At 38.3% G+C, this 16,690-nt stretch overlaps 1 protein-coding gene across 1 annotated transcript; it reads left to right on the top strand.

The window, feature by feature from the left end:
* Window positions 1–8,396: 8,396 nt before the first annotated feature.
* Window positions 8,397–11,763, top strand: LOC110940544 (UPF0426 protein At1g28150, chloroplastic). Its single transcript, XM_022182086.2, has 3 exons — window positions 8,397–8,559; window positions 8,640–8,753; window positions 11,429–11,763. The coding sequence occupies exons 1-3, from the start codon at window positions 8,509–8,511 to the stop codon at window positions 11,600–11,602; spliced, it is 339 nt and encodes a 112-aa protein (XP_022037778.1). The 5' UTR covers window positions 8,397–8,508; the 3' UTR covers window positions 11,603–11,763.
* The last annotated feature ends 4,927 nt before the right edge of the window (window positions 11,764–16,690 follow it).

Here is a 16,690-nt window from a genome sequence, read left to right as displayed (position 1 = left end):
TGCTGTTCGTCGAGCACAGCGTTTCATAGAAATAACCGGCAGGAAGACAATTGGTGGTCCATCTACCAAGTTGGGTTTTGATAAGTCCAAGGTGACGTGCTTCAAGTGTAAGCAGAAAGGTCACTTCAAGCGAGAATGCAGGAACGCATATGCTGATGAGTCGGAGAACCCATTCAGAGAAGATTACTACAAGAAGGCAATTTATCACCAGAATAAATCTGAGCCGCCTAGATTGAAGCAGGTTGAGGACAACAGAGAGAAATCTAGAGCTCTTGCATTGATTTACGATGATGAGGGGTATGATTGGAGTGAAAAGGTTCTACCGGAGGAAGATGCGGTTGGTTACGCGTTCATGGCGAAAAAACAAACCTATTCCTTGGAAAGATAATTGAATTGAAGAGCAGAAGTATAAACACAGAAAAATGTTGGCTGAAAACAGAATAATTCGAATATCCGGCATCTATCTGGAAGCGAAGAGAGCGAGAAGATGGGATCCGGACAGGGAGTGTTATCTTGATCAAAATGGAAATATTGCAGTTGATGACAAAACTCTTGATCTGGAAGCAATAATCAAGGAGTTCAAAGATGAGGATGATTATTGGCAGAATAAATGGTGGGGAACTGGAGACGAGAAAGAGAAAGAAGAGAAAGAGAAGAAGGAGAAAGAAGAGATAGAGAATGCAAAGAAAGTTGATACTGGGGTTATTGACACAACGCAGGAGTTAACTGCTGAAAACCTCGGAAAAATGGCTGACAAAGTGCTGGCTGCTAAGGCACTTGAGGTAGACTCTAACTCCGTGTCTGAGTAAAAAAGCCAGGTCAGTTCAAACTTGTCGACAAATGTGTCAGGTAAGAAGACTGATGGAAATGCTGATTGCAAAAATTGCATCAAAGAATGAAAATTTTGTAACACAGTCACGTATCTCAATGGTAAGAAAGTTAAAGATCTGACAGCAAAAGTCAGAAGCGTTGAGGATCAAATTCTTGATCGTGACAAAAGAGTTAAAGCTTCAACTGAACGGATAAAAGAATTAACTAATCAAATTGAAAATGATAAAATTGATCATGAAAAAGTTAAAAAAGAAAATGAAAAGTTAATTCTTGAAAACCGTCAGATCTCTGAGAAGTTTGAAAAACTCAAAAGCACAATGAAAGATAATGATGATCGAAATGGTAAAACTTATAAAGAAAATGTTCAATTAAAAGCAGTGCTTAGAGTAAAAGAAGAATCAATCAACCAACAACTGGATGAAATTGCTAAACTGAAACTTAAATTTCAAGAGGTTGAAATCGAAAACGAGCGAATCCAGTTGAAGCTTAACAGTTACAGCTCCGCAAGCTTTGTTTTGCAACACATTGTTCCCAAACCCATCGAGAAAAATAAAGCTGGCGAAGATGTTTATTCTGATGGAACCGGGTGGGTTTTCATAGAGTTCCACCGCCGATTTTGGATAATTACACGAAAAAGCAATCTGGGTTGGTTGAAATCGAAGAAGAAAGTGAAGTGAAACTTCCAAAAAGCATTGATGTCACGTTCACATCTTCCAATGATGATAGTGTCCAACATGATGTTGTAAAAAGTGTTGTTGAAAATGTGCTAAAAACGGATAGTGACACTACTGAGGAAGATGGATGTTTCTTGGACAAATACATTCCGAAACAAAAGTCCAAGAACAACTTAAATGAAGAATCAAATCTTGTCATGTACAAGATGTTGGGTTCGGATAAGTTGTTTTCAGATTCTGAGTTTCCGATTGAGAATGTAAATATGAACAAATTGACAAATGTTTTCAAGTTGGTCGAAGTTGAGTTGTCAGAAGTGAACAAGCTGAGTCAAACAAAACGAAAAATGAGTTTTGAGAAAGAAAAAGCTTACAACAAGAAATCTGTTAATCCATCATGTTTTTATAATAACAACAAGAATCGAAACAAGTGGTCGGGTGGTTATCAGGGGGGTAAGCCTTATCAGAAAAGAAACGTTCAAAACAAGAGGTTTGTTGAGAAGAAAAAGTTTGTGAACAGTTCGAGTTCACTTGCTGATGAAGATAAAGAAATTTTTTCAAAATCGAATGAAGAGTTCTTTGAGAAGAGAGTTTCACAGGCTCAGTCTGAAGGCACAAGTCGAGTGGTTGATACTCGAACATGCTTCAGATGTAATCAAGTTGGTCACATTGCACGAAAGTGTACCAACGTGAAGCCTAAGACTGAAACTGTGAAGACTCAACAGAAGAAAGTTGAGGTGAAGGGTAAAGCACCAATGGTTGTTGAGAAAAAGAATGTGAAAAATGACAACACCAAAGTGAAAAATGAACCCGTAAAGAAGTCGGTAACTAAAAATGACAAATTTTACAAACGGGTTGCATTATCTCAACAAGTTTGGAAACCTAAATCTGAGAAAAAGATTTCACCTTCTGAGGATACAATTCAAATTGATTACGATGCAAATTTTCCACCTCTGAAGGCTGAAAACTTTAAAATTCAAGTTGCAAGAGTTAAAACTGTCAAGGTTACACCAAAGGCTGATGAGGCTTGGGTGGACACCATGTTTGACTAAGCAGTTTGAATTGCCGGAGCTTCCTTGGTCACAAAGCATGAATCGGCATCCTTATTAAAGTTTTAAATCATGATTGTTATATGTGCAGGATCTTCCGAGATAGGTTTCACGTTGGATTATGGACAGTGGAGCGTCTCAACATATGACAGGGAAGACTGCATTGTTGTATGATGTGAAGAATATCAATGGAGGTTATGTTGATTTTGCAGGTAATCAAGGAGGAAGGATTATTGGTGAAGGAACGTTATCCAACGAGATTGTGACGTGTGAAAGAGTTAACTACATTGCTGAGCTGGAGAACAATCTGCTGAGTATCTCGCAGATCTGTGACAGGATGTATACCACTCACTTCACTGATAAAGAATGTTTGATCTTGAAACCAGGATTTGTTATCCCTGAGGAATGGATTATCATGAGGGCACCGAGAGTTAATGATCTGTACGTGTTGGATATGAGCGTAGCTACTAAGACGACGGGTCAGGCTTATTGTTTCGTGTCCAGAGCAACTGAAAAGGAATCGAGATTGTGGCACCGGAAGATGGGGCATATACACCTAAGAAAGATGAATCACTTGGTGCACAATGATTTGGTTACAGGAGTTCATGTCAAAGGTTTTCATCTGGAAGGGGAGTGCATTAGCTGTGTTAAAGGCAAGCAGAAGAAAAAGTCACAACCTACAAAGCAAGTCAATTTAGTTTCAAGACCTCTGGAGAGACTTCACATGGATTTGTTTGGTCCGGTGAATGTCAAGAGTATTACAGGAGATAAATATTGTCTTGTGGTTACTGATGATTATTCCAGATTTTCGTGGGTTTCTTTCTTGAAGACGAAAGACGAAACGTTTGACAGTTTGATGGCGTTGTTCAAGAAGATTGAGAATCTGTACCAAAGGCGTATCAAAAGAATTCGAAGTGATAATGGTACTGAATTCAAGAACAACAGGATGGAAGAATTTTGTGATGAAAGAGGTATTTTGCATGAGTTTAGTGCTCCGTACACTCCGCAACAGAATGGAGTCGCAGAACGTAAAAACCGGACACTAATCGAGACGGCTAGAACTATGCTCGCAGATTCAAAGTTACCAATTAATTTTTGGGTTGAAGCTGTTTCCGCCGCATGCTATACGCTCAACAGGGTTCTTACTGTCAAAAAGTTCAACAAAACATGCTTTGAGCTGATCAATAATCGCAAACCGAATTTGAAGTATCTAGAACCATTCGGGTCACCTTGTACAGTTATAAAGCCTTTTGGAAAGTTTGGTCCGAAGTGCATTGAGGGTATATTTGTTGGATATTCAAGTCCTACGCGCCGTGTCTTCGTTCCAAGTGAGAAGCGGATTATTGAAGCTGCAAATGTTGAATGTCAAGGTTATACTATGCCGCCACAAAGTCCAGGAGATTCATGGCGATATAATTATGACAAGTTGTGGGAATCATTTGACATGATGGAAGAAGAAGAAGAAGAAGATTTCTTTGATGAATTGGATATTTTGCGTGAATACGAGTCACAGCAAAGGTTCCCAGCTGAGTATTCAAGGCGACCACGGGAAACTTCAAATGACAATGAAGCAGGTCCAAGTAATGCTGGTGAACACGATGATGTCCAACAGAATGAAGTTGCTCAAGATAATCAGTCGGTTGAGAATGATAATCAAGAATCTGAGAACATGCCGATATTTGATCATGGAGATTCACATTCTGAGGGGGAGCAGATTCAGGATTCAAGTCAAATAAACCAAGTTGGTGAACAAAATGCAAATCAAAATGTTACTAATCTGGAAGGTGATGTGGATGTTCCAAGCGAAGCAATGCCGCGAACTCTTTCATATCATCCAGAGGAGTTGATCATAGGAGAATTGCATTCAGGCGTTCGCACGAGACGTCAAATAGACCAGGGCTTAACATGTTTTTATTCTACAGTAGCACCTTTACAAACTGAATTTTCACTAAGTTGTTTTATCTCGCAGATCAAACCGAGAACGTATAAAGAGGCGCTTACTGAAGACTCTTGGGTTATTGCAATGCAAGAAGAGTTAAGTTAGTTTGAAAAGTTGGGAGTGTGGAAGTTAGTGGATTTACCGGATGGTCAAAGGAAAATCAGTACAAAATGGGTATTCAAGTGTAAGAGAGACGACAAAGGAGTTGTTGTAAGGAACAAAGCTCGACTCGTTGTTCAGGGCTTTAGTCAACATGAGGGGATTGATTTTACAGAAGTCTATGCTCCTGTGGCACGACTAGAGGCAATCAGAATTTTCCTTGCATTTGCGTCTTGGAAGAACTTCAAAGTATATCAGTTAGATGTAAAATCGGCGTTTCTTTATGGGAAGGTCAAAGAGGAGGTTTATGTCGGTCAGCCGCCGGGCTTTACTGACCCAATCCACAAGAACAAGGTCTACTTATTGGACAAAGCGCTGTATGGTTTACACTAGGCCCCGAGAGCTTGGTACGAGACTTTATCTCAACACCTACTAGCCAACAGTTTCATACGTGGAAAAGTGGATGCCACTCTCTTCACTAAAGAGGTCGCCGGACATCTTCTGATAGTACAGATTTATGTAGACGATATAATCTTTGGGTCGACAAATGAGAATCTATGCAAAGATTTCGAACAGGTGATGAAGCAAAAATTCGAAATGTCATCAATGGGGGAGATGAAATTCTTTCTGGGTCTACAAGTTGAACAACTACCTGAGGGAATTTTCATTCACCAGACGAAGTACGTGCATGATATTCTAGAGAAATTTGGAATGTCAAGTTCTACTCCAGCTGCTACCCCACTTGCAACAAATCATGGGATTCACCCATATCTCACTGGAGACAGGGCTGATGAAACGTTCTACCGTTCCATGATAGGTTCTTTGATGTACCTAACTGCTTCACGTCCTGATATCATGTACCCAACGTGCCTCGCAGCAAGATATCAATCTAACCCGAGAGCTTCGCACATGATTATTGTGAAGAGGATATTACGCTACCTGAAGGGAACTCCTACATTGGGGTTGTGGTATCCTAGAAAAGGCGACTTTACGCTCAAAGGGTATTCCGATTCGGATTTCGGATGCTGCAAAGTCAATACAAAATCAACAACTGCAGGATGCCAGTTCTTTGGACTTAGATTGGTTACCTGGCAGTGTAAGAAACAAACGTCTGTGGCGCTATCTACATGCGAAGCGGAGTACGTTTCTGCTAGCAGTTGCTGCTCTCAGATCCTGTGGATACAGCAACAGATGCGCGACTACGGTTTGCAGTTTCTTAACACACCTCTTTTTGTTGATAATGAGGCCGCTATAAATATAACAAAGAATCCAGTACATCACGCTAAAACTAAACATATAGAGATTCGTCATCACTTTATTCACGATTGTTTCGAGAAAAAGTTGATATGAATTGAGAAAATCCACACTGACGAACAGAAAGCTGATTTACATACCAAAGCTTTTGATAAAAATCGGTTTAAATATTTGTTAAAACTGAATGGTATGAAGCTTCTTTCGGTGTCGGATGGCATTATTGGCGTTGATGAGAGTTCTGTTGCGGATGAAGATGAGAAACAATCTGCAATGGTTTGTCCATTTTTTACTTGTTTTGGTATTTAGGGGGAGTAGATACATGTCAAAATTTATTTTCAGAAAATACAAAAACAGTAAAAAATGCAAAAATACAAAAACATGATTAAATTTTCAAAATCCAAAAACATTATAAAACTGAAAAAGAACTTGTGTAAAAAGGGAAAATGATAGTACATTGGCTAGACAATTACAGTATGCTAAAGAATTGAAAAGTTTAAATGAGTTAAACAGTCTCACTAATGATGTGTCGATAGGTTTTCGCACATTTAGTAGATTTATTTGGGATATAAACCTAAAATTTCAAACTTACGAAATTCGTGGGGAACACTACTTGGATATATAGGTAACCCCTGAAATCTCGTTTGAAAGGTCTCATATTCTGAGATACTAGGTCTTTATACTCAGTGATATCTGGGGTATTATTCCAGGACTTCTGCTGAATGGAAGTTCTGACCTAGTCCCCGAATAATACTTTCCGCATTGCTTGAAATATAGCACCACCCTCAGCATAAAAAAAATGATGAAACATTGCAAAATGCTAATCGTGTGCTGTTGTAACTAAAAGATCCTCTAAAGGGGACACACAAAAAAGTTGAAGCCGTCATCTCTCTGCGTATACGGAAGTATCGACCTGAGCTCTCACGGCCCTCACATTTAACCCCTGACAGATATCATCTGTGGTATACTCACCTGTAAGACTGAATATCTGGGATTCTGGATACGGGAGTATATTCAAGAGGTGGGACACATGAATGAGCTAAGTTCATAAAACATCTAAATCGTATCCTGAATAGATTGAAATCTGTGTGAGAATTTAAGATGGGTTAGTATACCGACAATCGAGGTGAATTGTTTAAGTCTGAGCATGTAATGAAGCTTAACGGTACTAGTAATTTGTCTGAAAAGCTGATATGATTCCCTGACACGCTCGCCAAAAATAAGTTTGTAAATAGTTTACTTTGTTTAATTTCTGCAATTTAAGTTTCTATATTTCATTTCTTAGTTTAGAACACTTGATTAAAATCCAAAAAGATTTTATTTCTGCTTTATTTTTGACAAACCAAAGTGGAGAGTTGATCGTTGGATTCTCGAAGATTGAAGCAGATGCAGGAAAAGTTCTGAGCTGAAGAATGAGGAGAGCTTACTTTGTTAGTGTTTGAGATGTTTTCAAAGTTAAAACAAGTTCACTAGTTTGATGCTTGTTACATTTTTCAGAAAATGTTTGAAAATGTATTTACAAAATCAGTTTGATTCGTCAAAAGATCAACCAAGGTCGTTAAATTGGACTTGGTAGACTAATTGAGTAATCAGGGTCATTAATTTGGACCTGAATACTTGAGTGGATTTCTAAAGCTGATGGAGTTTGTGATTTATTGTTGAAAAGATAGTTTGTAATGATTGATGTTTGAGACACAGGTTTTGGACTTCATCATTCCCACGGAAGCTAATTGTAAAAGCTTGAACCAGATCAATACCTCAGATTCTAGCATATTGAGAGGGGGAGTCTGTGAAAGGGGGAGTCTGGATCAACAAGTCAAAGGGGAGTCTGAAGATGAAGTCAGGACAAGATCATGAACTTGTGAAGATAAAATACTTATGATGTGAAGACAGAGAGTTGGAGAAAAGACCAAGACTGAAGACTCGGAGCTGAAGACTTCGTCAACATCCAAGGGGGAGTCTGTTGGTGCACAGAATGTATGTTGACTACGTATACATTGAGTCTTAGGTCAAGTTAGGTCAAGATAGGAGCTTGAGAGTCAAATTAGGGTTTAAGGTTATAGGTTTCGCTCATGTGAACAATTAGAATAGGGATTTCGCTTTTAGAGACCTTGAGGTTTCACTCATTAGGTTATCTTGGGGGTTTCGCTTGTCTGTTCACATGGGGTTTCGCTCATAAGGCATGTCTTATGAGCAAAATCAGTCACCATATATATACCTGTTGTGTGAGTTCATTTGTAACCTTTGGAGCGAAACCTAGTCATATGCTGTGTAACGAAACTCTGTCAAAATCAATTCAGAAAGCATAAAAAGAGAAGGAATTAAAAGGAACAGCTGTGTTACTTCATTTACATTGATTCCGCCTTTGTATTTGGAGATGAACTACCTTATACTGACTGTTTAGGGTCGCAAACCGGTCCAACACCTATACACCAATTCAGGAGGAAACCCAATAAATATGGGAAAAAACCTCTTATCAATTTTGTTTTTTTTTTCTTTTACTTTTTTTTATTTATCAATTTAGGTTTTCTATTTATCAATTTTGTTTTTTTTTTCTTTTACTTTTTTTTTTTTTAATTTTTTGCTAACCCTCGGTGAAGTATGGGCAAATGAAGACACCAAGAGGCAACTGATAAGGCAAAAGGGGTGTTTGTGGAGAAAGCAGCAGATGGCGTCCCTCTGCCTAATACATTCTCTTCCATCATCATCTGCATCATCGGTAACTTTTTCTAACCTTACATCTTCCCCAATTTACACACAAGAAGATGATCTGAAAATTGGTTGTTTGTTTTGTGTCAGTGGAAATCGGTTGGTCGGAAGCAAGTAACAAGAGCGTGTGCTAATAATAACTGCCAACCCAATTCCTTTTTCCTCAGTCCCTCTGATGAGCGTATTCTAAAGAAAGCTCTCAAGGTAATCCAATCCTTTACAGATAAGCAATTCCTTCATCCGAGTATTTTTCATCTCCATAGTAGAATTCTTTTTGAATGTTGTGAATTCGTTAACTACTTACAACTAGGGAATAATTTGTGATTGTTTATATGAAAATCATAGATACAAGAAAATGAATTTGTGATGCCCATTATACCAAATCACCGTACATGGAAGGAAGTACATGGACCAAACCAACAATTCACCCTACTTTTTGTATTGCTTCTTCATAATCCAATATTCTTTTTTGGAAAAATTACAAGTTTTGTCCTTTATCTTAATACCACTTATCAGGCGCGGTGTCTTTTTAACGAATTTTGACAAGTTTTGCCCTTTACAAGGAATTTTGTTGCACGTTTTGTCCTTTATGCTTAACTCGGTTAGATTTTCTTGTTAAATCTTGTCACCCAAGGGTATTTTAGTCTTTTTACCCATTTATTTAATATTATTTAAAAGAATAAAACAAAATATTTTAGGGTTGACTCTTGAAATAAATGGGTAAAAACACTAAAATACCCTTGGGTGACAAGATTTAACAAGAAAATGTAACTAGGTTAAGCCTAAAGGACAAAACGTGCAACAAAATTCCTTGTAAAGGACAAAACTTGTCAAAATTCGTTAAAAAGGACACCGCCTGATAAGTGGTATTAAGATAAAGGACAAAACTTGTAATTTCTCCTTCTTTTTTGGCCAACTATATTACCTAGTGGAGCATTGGTATCGCACTTCATTCATACAACCAAATAAAATACAAAACAAGCACCAATACTAGCACATGTGCAACTATATGCCTACATAGACAGAGAGCCATTTTGATCATACGAGAGAGCGTGCAGTTATGAGTATATAAACTATCGTACCTGTTGCGTTAACTATGATTGCGATTATGTAACTGCCTTTGTTTCACTCTCCTACTAGATCTTTAAAGCATTGCGGTTCTCTACTTCAATTTGGTTATGTAATAAACATGCCTCGATATACATATTAATTAAGACTATATTTTTGCCACAGAAAAACAAAAAACATGGGCGGACCTAAGTGACACGTCGGGTGGTCGTAGAGGTGTACAAATCGGTTTTTTAAGAAAAACCGGTCCAGTCTTTAACCGAACCGGTTTTTTAATTCAAAACAAAAACCGTTTTTTTATAACCGGTTTTGGTTATTAACCGGTTTTTCAAACCTTAGAATAGTAACCGGTCACAAACCCCTTAAAAAGAAAATTTTAGTGTAATTTATAGGCTAAAATCCCAATCACACCTCTTAAAATTTTGGTTGAACCCCTCGTTCAGAAAATAATTCCTGGGTACGCCACTGAACAAAAATGCAACTTATTAGGGCTAAACCCACAAAGAATATGACCGTTGAAGATGAAAACCAAAAAAAATGGTCAAACGTGGATCACAGATGATGATCGAACTAGATGGAATATTGATATACATCAGGTTCGGTTAGGTCACATTTTTACCCACATCTGAACCCGAAGACCCGCCTTGATTCAACCCATCTGCAGCAAATTAGAGCCATGTTTTTATTTTCTTTTTTATTTCCAATTTATGCAACTTAATTCCCATGTTTCCTTCTTTTTATTTTTCTGCATTTTAGTTCAAAGTTTGTGATAGTGGTCAAAGTCAGTTTGCATGTTTTTAGGAAGTGGGTCAATTTCTTTTCTTTTTTTTTTTTTTTATTTTCTATATGTACAAGTAAATGGCAAGATGCAAAGGGGTGTTCTGTTTTGTGAAAATATCTATGTTAATTTTACTCATTGGATTATGAGTTAGAGTTAACATTATTCCTTGCTAGTTCAAACGTGGCATGTTTGAATGGTGTTCTTGGAGCCTAGATTAGAGTCAAGTGGTGTATCTGTATCTTGATTCTCGTTTAGTTTTGCCCTAATCGTTTTTCTTGTGTGGTGGTTCTGTATTACAAGAGTTAGATCTATCCGTTTTATTTAGAGTTTTAATTTCCTAGCCGTTACCAAACCGATTGCTATCAAATATTACTTAATATTTAGCCTATTGCAATTTGGGAACGGGATGTAGATGTAGGGCGAATAAGTTGCAATCTATATGCAGATCAGATAAATTGAGACCTTCATCTGTGATCATGAAAAATAAAAGTATTAAATAAATCCTGAAGCAAGGTTTAAAAGAACGGAAACGAGTTTCGAGGCGTTTTCCCTTCGCCTCACGAGGCGTAAGCCTCGAGGTGAAACGAGGCGTAAAGCCGAGGCGGTATTAATAAATAAATATAAATATAAATATTATATATATATTATAAAAATAATAATACTAACTAATTTCATCATCAGATTCATCAAAAACACACTTAAAAAGACATGAAATGCTTGAAATTGACACAAAAAATCAAAAACATCAAAAAGAACTATGAAAATCCCCTGAGGCGCAGCTTTCTTTGCGCCTCAGCCCCTCTGAGGCGCATATGCATTAAAAACACCATGAGGCGCGCCTCAGACTCGTTTTTTGGCCGTTTCGCCTCGAGGCGCGCCTTGAGGCGCACGCCACAAACGTTTTTTTAAAACCATGTCCTGAAGTAGCAAATTTGATGTTAGAGGAAAGTAGTCATAAACTCCTAAGATGTCACTAGTTAAGCATAAATAAACCATTCATGATCGTTGTTAATGAATGAATGAATGACAGGAGCCTGTTGCTTTCATGGGAGGGATGTTTGCAGGAGTTCTGCGGTTAGATTTGAATGAAGATCCACTCAAGGAATGGGTTACAAGGACTGTGGAAGCCTCTGGGTTTGTAACAGATGAGGATGAACTTGACCCTCAACCACAAGAGGTTCCCCAGCAGATAGAGATTGAATGAACCCTTGGTCATGTCTGAATTAAACCCTACCCTACTTCACACACACACCATATATACTCTGCTACTCAACTTAAATGCTGGTGTGGAAGTGTACATGTGTTTGTTCAACTAAGACCTCCAATGAATATGATTAAATGATATAAAAGATTCATTTTGGGCGAGTTTTAAAAGTATAAAAATAAATGATATGGATAAAAAGGATGTAACAAACCCAGTTAGAGTGAATTTCAAGGATTGTACACTATCTTTATACTCATTTTCAGGCGCTGTCCTTTATGTTCAAAATTCACGAGGTTTGTCCTTTATGTTTTCATATCATACACGTTTTGTTCTTTAGGCCTAACCCAGTTAGTTTTTTTCAGTTAAATTTGTTCATGTGCTTTGCACATGAGGGCATTTTTGTCAATTCAAAGGTTGCAGAAGCTTTGAGCTGTAAATCTGTTGTTGAACTTACCTTTGAATTGACAAAAATGCCCTCATGTGCAAAGCATATGACCAAATTTAACTGAAAAATTAACTGGGTTAGGCCTAAAGGACAAAACGTATATGATATGAAAACATAAAGGACAAAACTCGTCAATTTTGAACATAAAGGACACTGCCTGAAAATGGGTATAAAGATAAAGGACAATCCATGAAATTCACTCATTTAGTTATGATATAAGTGGCTAATGATATTAATTCTGTTTTAGTGGTTAATTACTTATCTTCTAGGATCAAAGGTAATGAATTATAGAGTTTAGTTTAAAATATGGACGGTTGTTATGTATTGCTGTCCAATGCATCACCTAAGGCTGGCAATCATAACCCAAACTTTCATTTATGGGTTCCGTTGGGTCACTTTTTTTAACCTTAGGGTTCCTTTGCGTATGGCAAAAGTAAAAAAAAGGGGTCAAAGTGGACATCTAACAAATTCTTGATCTGGAAGAGTGGGTCAGAATGGGTTGGGGCATCTAATAGAACGGGTCAAGCAGGTAACGAGCAACGGGTCAAGAGTAAAACATTAGCCCGCGTACAGTAAGCCTCCTTCATATGCCGCTTTGGCCCGCAACCTTTGTCTACCACCATCGTTCACCGCCTTCGTCTACCGCTGTTGTCCACCTCCCGCTCCGTTGTCCACCGCCTTCATCTATTGTACTCTAGAGATAGGCAATACAATCACAAAATCGGTTCTCACAAATCTTTAAACCAACCACCAACAAAAATTAACATGTTTGAACAATTCTTACAATATATTTTGGTTCTTCACAATTTCTTTTTTTTTTTTTTTTGGGTAAAGGGTTACCCCGGTAAATTTTATAAAAAATCAAAGAATAGGGTGTGACAAAGAGTTTGACACACACTACTAGACTTGACAACCCAAGCCTAGCCAAACAAGAAAAACATAACCCAACTAGACCCGAACAGAACCAAAACAACTCGACCACAAAACAAAACTAATACACTAGACAAATAACTCTAGCCGTTAACCCGGATCGTCCTCCATGATTTCCCATTTCTCCAAGAGCTTCCGCTGCTTTATATCACCACCGACCTTGAAGCTCAATATCCGAAGCCGAGCCATATCCAGAACCAGTTGAGCGACCGTCTCTTCCTTTCTTTGCAGATGAGAAAAAAGCCGGTTATTCCGTTCTTGCCATATGAAATAAGAAGATGCCGCCACAACAAGTTTACAAATGATGTGTTCCAACCTCTTAGAACTCGCATGCTGATCTATCCATGACCTTATAGAGCGCCACGAACCATCCACAATCCCCATATCAACTTTTTTGGTAACTATGCTCCAAACCTTAGCCGAAAATGAGCATTGAAAAAAGAGGTGATCTCTAGAGTCTCGACCATACTTACATAAAGGACAACACATAAGTATTAGATTCGTCTCACTCCCCGCTTCCCACACCGCCAATCTATCTTGAGTTTTCAGCTTGTTTGTTATCACTAACCAAAGATGGAACGAATGTCTTGGAATACATTGGCCATACCACACCATGTTTACCCATGCCACCTTGTTCTCCCTAACCCGCAAATTATTCCATGCATCCCAAGAAGTAAAATGACCTATTTTCCCATCAAAACTTTTCCATCCAAACCTGTCCTCCATATCTTGAGCAATGACAGGCCGTGCCACATTTATTAGAACCGGAAAGAGATCCAACCACGCCTGTGGCCATCGCCAGTCACCATTACTATCAATGAGGTCGGCAACTGTATTTGTCAAATTAAATCCTTCTCGAGCAATCATCCTTGGAGTGATGAAATTTCGAATGGGACTGCATGAACACCAGTTGTCACTCCACACATTAGTCCCGTTACCGTTACCAATAGACTTCCAAACAAACGGACGAACTAAACTTCGAATGGCTAAAATCTTCCGCCAACTCCAAGTCAGATTTCCCCGTGCTTGGATCTCCCAAAAGTTCCGACCTTTCAACCTGTACGCATGAATCCATTGGACCCATAGGGATTCTCTATTAGTGATGATACTCCAAATATGCGACGTGATAAGGGCTTTGTTCACCTCCGATATACTACGGATACCAAGGCCACCCTCCTCCTTTGGTTTGCAAACATCTTTCCATGGAACTTTAGACCGAGTACCCCTCGAAGAACTTGCATTCCATAGAAACCTTCTCATTCTCTTTTCTAAGTCCTTCACAATACGCATAGGCAAGATAAACACTGACGCCCAATATGTATACATTGCCGCTAGGACAGAGTTAAGAAGCTGCAACCGACCTGCAAAAGATAATGATTTAGTCAACCAGTTATCAACCTTCCTCTCCATACGCTCCACCAGGATTCTGCAGTCTCTAAACGAGAGTTTGGTGGAAATTAGGGGAACTCCAAGATAACGGACCGGTAGAGAGCCCTCACGAAACGGCAATAAACTCAGAATGTTATATTTGACATCGCTTGGAACATTACAAAAGAATATTGTACTCTTCGGCAGACTAGGCACGAGACCGGAGAAGCTAGTGAATTTACTCAAGACACTTCGGATAAGCTGAACCGACCCCATGTCCCCATTAACGAAAACGAACAGATCATCCGCAAACGAAACATTGATTATCTTTTGTTTAGAGCAGTGCAAATGAAACCTGAAAGCATTATTTAGAGCCATCTTCTGCAACATAAGAGATAAAACCTCCATCACTAATGTAAATAAGTATGGAGACATTGGATCTCCTTGCCTAAGCCCCCGCTTCCCTCTAAAAAAGCCATGTAACTCGCCATTAATGCTAACCGAATACGAGACTGTTGTGACACAAGCCATAATCCACGAAATCATTTTCTGATGGAAACCAAACCTGATTAGGATCTCCTCCAAAAACGACCAACTAACAGTATCATACGCTTTCTGAATATCAATCTTCAAGGCACATCTAGGAGGGCCTCGATCAACATGGTAATTATGCATGAGCTCCTGAGTAAGAAGAATATTATCAGATATCTTCCTACCAGGAACAAACGCAGACTGGTTTATGTTCACTAAATATCCCAAGCCCCCTTTAATCCGATCAGTGATTATTTTGCTAATACACTTATATAACACATTACAGCACGATATCGGACGGTAGTCAAGCACCGTATTTGGCGTTTCAACCTTCGGAACCAATGCAAGAATCGCATGATTGATTTGTTTGAGAATTTGCCCATTACTAAAGAAATCAAGCACTGCCTTAGTAACCTCGCCACCCACAACATCCCAGGACTTCTTAAAGAAAGCTGAAGTATATCCATCCGGACCCGGCGCCTTATTTTCACCTATACTGAACATCGCCCGTTTGACTTCATCTTCAGTAACCTGTCTAACCATATTTTCCGCCACATTGGATTGCAAGACATTAATAAACATATCTGTATCATCCACCTTATCGACATGATCTTCCGTGCCCATGAAAACCGAATAATGAGCAAGTAGAGCCGTAGGCACATCATCACCTTCAAACAAGTTCGAATAGAGAGAAATGAGTGGTTAAAATATACTGTGGGTTAATGAAAAAATAATGAAATGGATATATGTGGGTACTTCGGAACCATAGAATTTTCTTCTTTTATGATTTTTTTTATTAATAAAAATTCGAGTAAAATGTACAGATAGTCCTGTGGTTTTGCAAAGCAACACTTATAGTCCCCAACTTTTGGAAATTACACTGGTGCTCCTTGTGGTTTGACAGTTTGTTACTCGGATAGTCCCTGGAATGGATGTCCGTTAGTTTTCTCCGTCAAGTGGATATGAAATGACAAAATTACCCTTCATCTTCTCAACTTCTATCTATATTTTCTATAAAAGGAAAAATCCCAATGACATAAGAAAGCTGATGTGGCAGGTAGAGAGGCTGTCCAACAATGCTTTTCTTATGTCATTACTGCATCATAAAGCATAATATATAAAATCATTTAAAATTCTCTTCAAACATCTGCCAATGACATCTACACTTTATTCACTTTACATTCAAACCTCTGGCTCCAGATTCAAAATTCAAACCATATATTCGAATCCTATAAATAAGATATATGAATCTGGCTCCACATTCAAATTTTAACTCTATCTCTCTCGCTCATATATGCGAGCGTATTTCTCTCTCTCAAATGCATAGGTCTCGTGATTCAGCCGTCTAATCTCCGATTATACTTCTTTGTTCGAATGTTTGTTGATTTTTTTTACACATCATTGTTCCAATATCATGTGTTTGAACTTCTGTTTACATATTATCGTTCCAGTATCATTGTTGCAACATCGTCGTTTCAATGAAGCTTCCCTTCACACATCAACCTTTCAACATCGTGAAAGGTTGCATATAGATTGCAACTTATTCGCCCTACATCTACATAGTATAATTGTTGCAACAACATGAAAGGTTGCATGTGCTACCTTCTTTGATGGGAGAGTTGCATTATTCGGTTTTCGTTAAATCGAAAGTCAGCTTTTCTTATGTCAGCGAGATTTTCTTCTTTTATACAAAGTATAGATTGGTGCAATATCGTGAAAAGTTATATGTGCTACCTTCGTTGAGAGGAGACCTTTTCATTTTAGGTTTGTTTCTTATCTTGATTACCTATAGTTTAATTTGATTATGAATGTCA

This window comes from Helianthus annuus, chromosome 5 (genome assembly GCF_002127325.2).
Source record: "Helianthus annuus cultivar XRQ/B chromosome 5, HanXRQr2.0-SUNRISE, whole genome shotgun sequence".
NCBI lineage: Eukaryota > Viridiplantae > Streptophyta > Magnoliopsida > Asterales > Asteraceae > Helianthus > Helianthus annuus.
The sequence above is the reverse complement of the archived record's forward strand: the minus strand, read 5'-3'. Positions and strand labels throughout refer to the sequence as shown.

Coding starts and splice junctions, on each gene's coding strand:
- LOC110940544 (XM_022182086.2), top strand. CDS start 8,509: ATGGCGTCCCTCTGCCTAATACATTCTCTTCCATCATCATCTGCATCA. Junction 8,560..8,639: donor CATCATCATCTGCATCATCG/GTAACTTTTTCT, acceptor GTTTTGTGTCAG/TGGAAATCGGTTGGTCGGAA. Junction 8,754..11,428: donor TTCTAAAGAAAGCTCTCAAG/GTAATCCAATCC, acceptor AATGAATGACAG/GAGCCTGTTGCTTTCATGGG.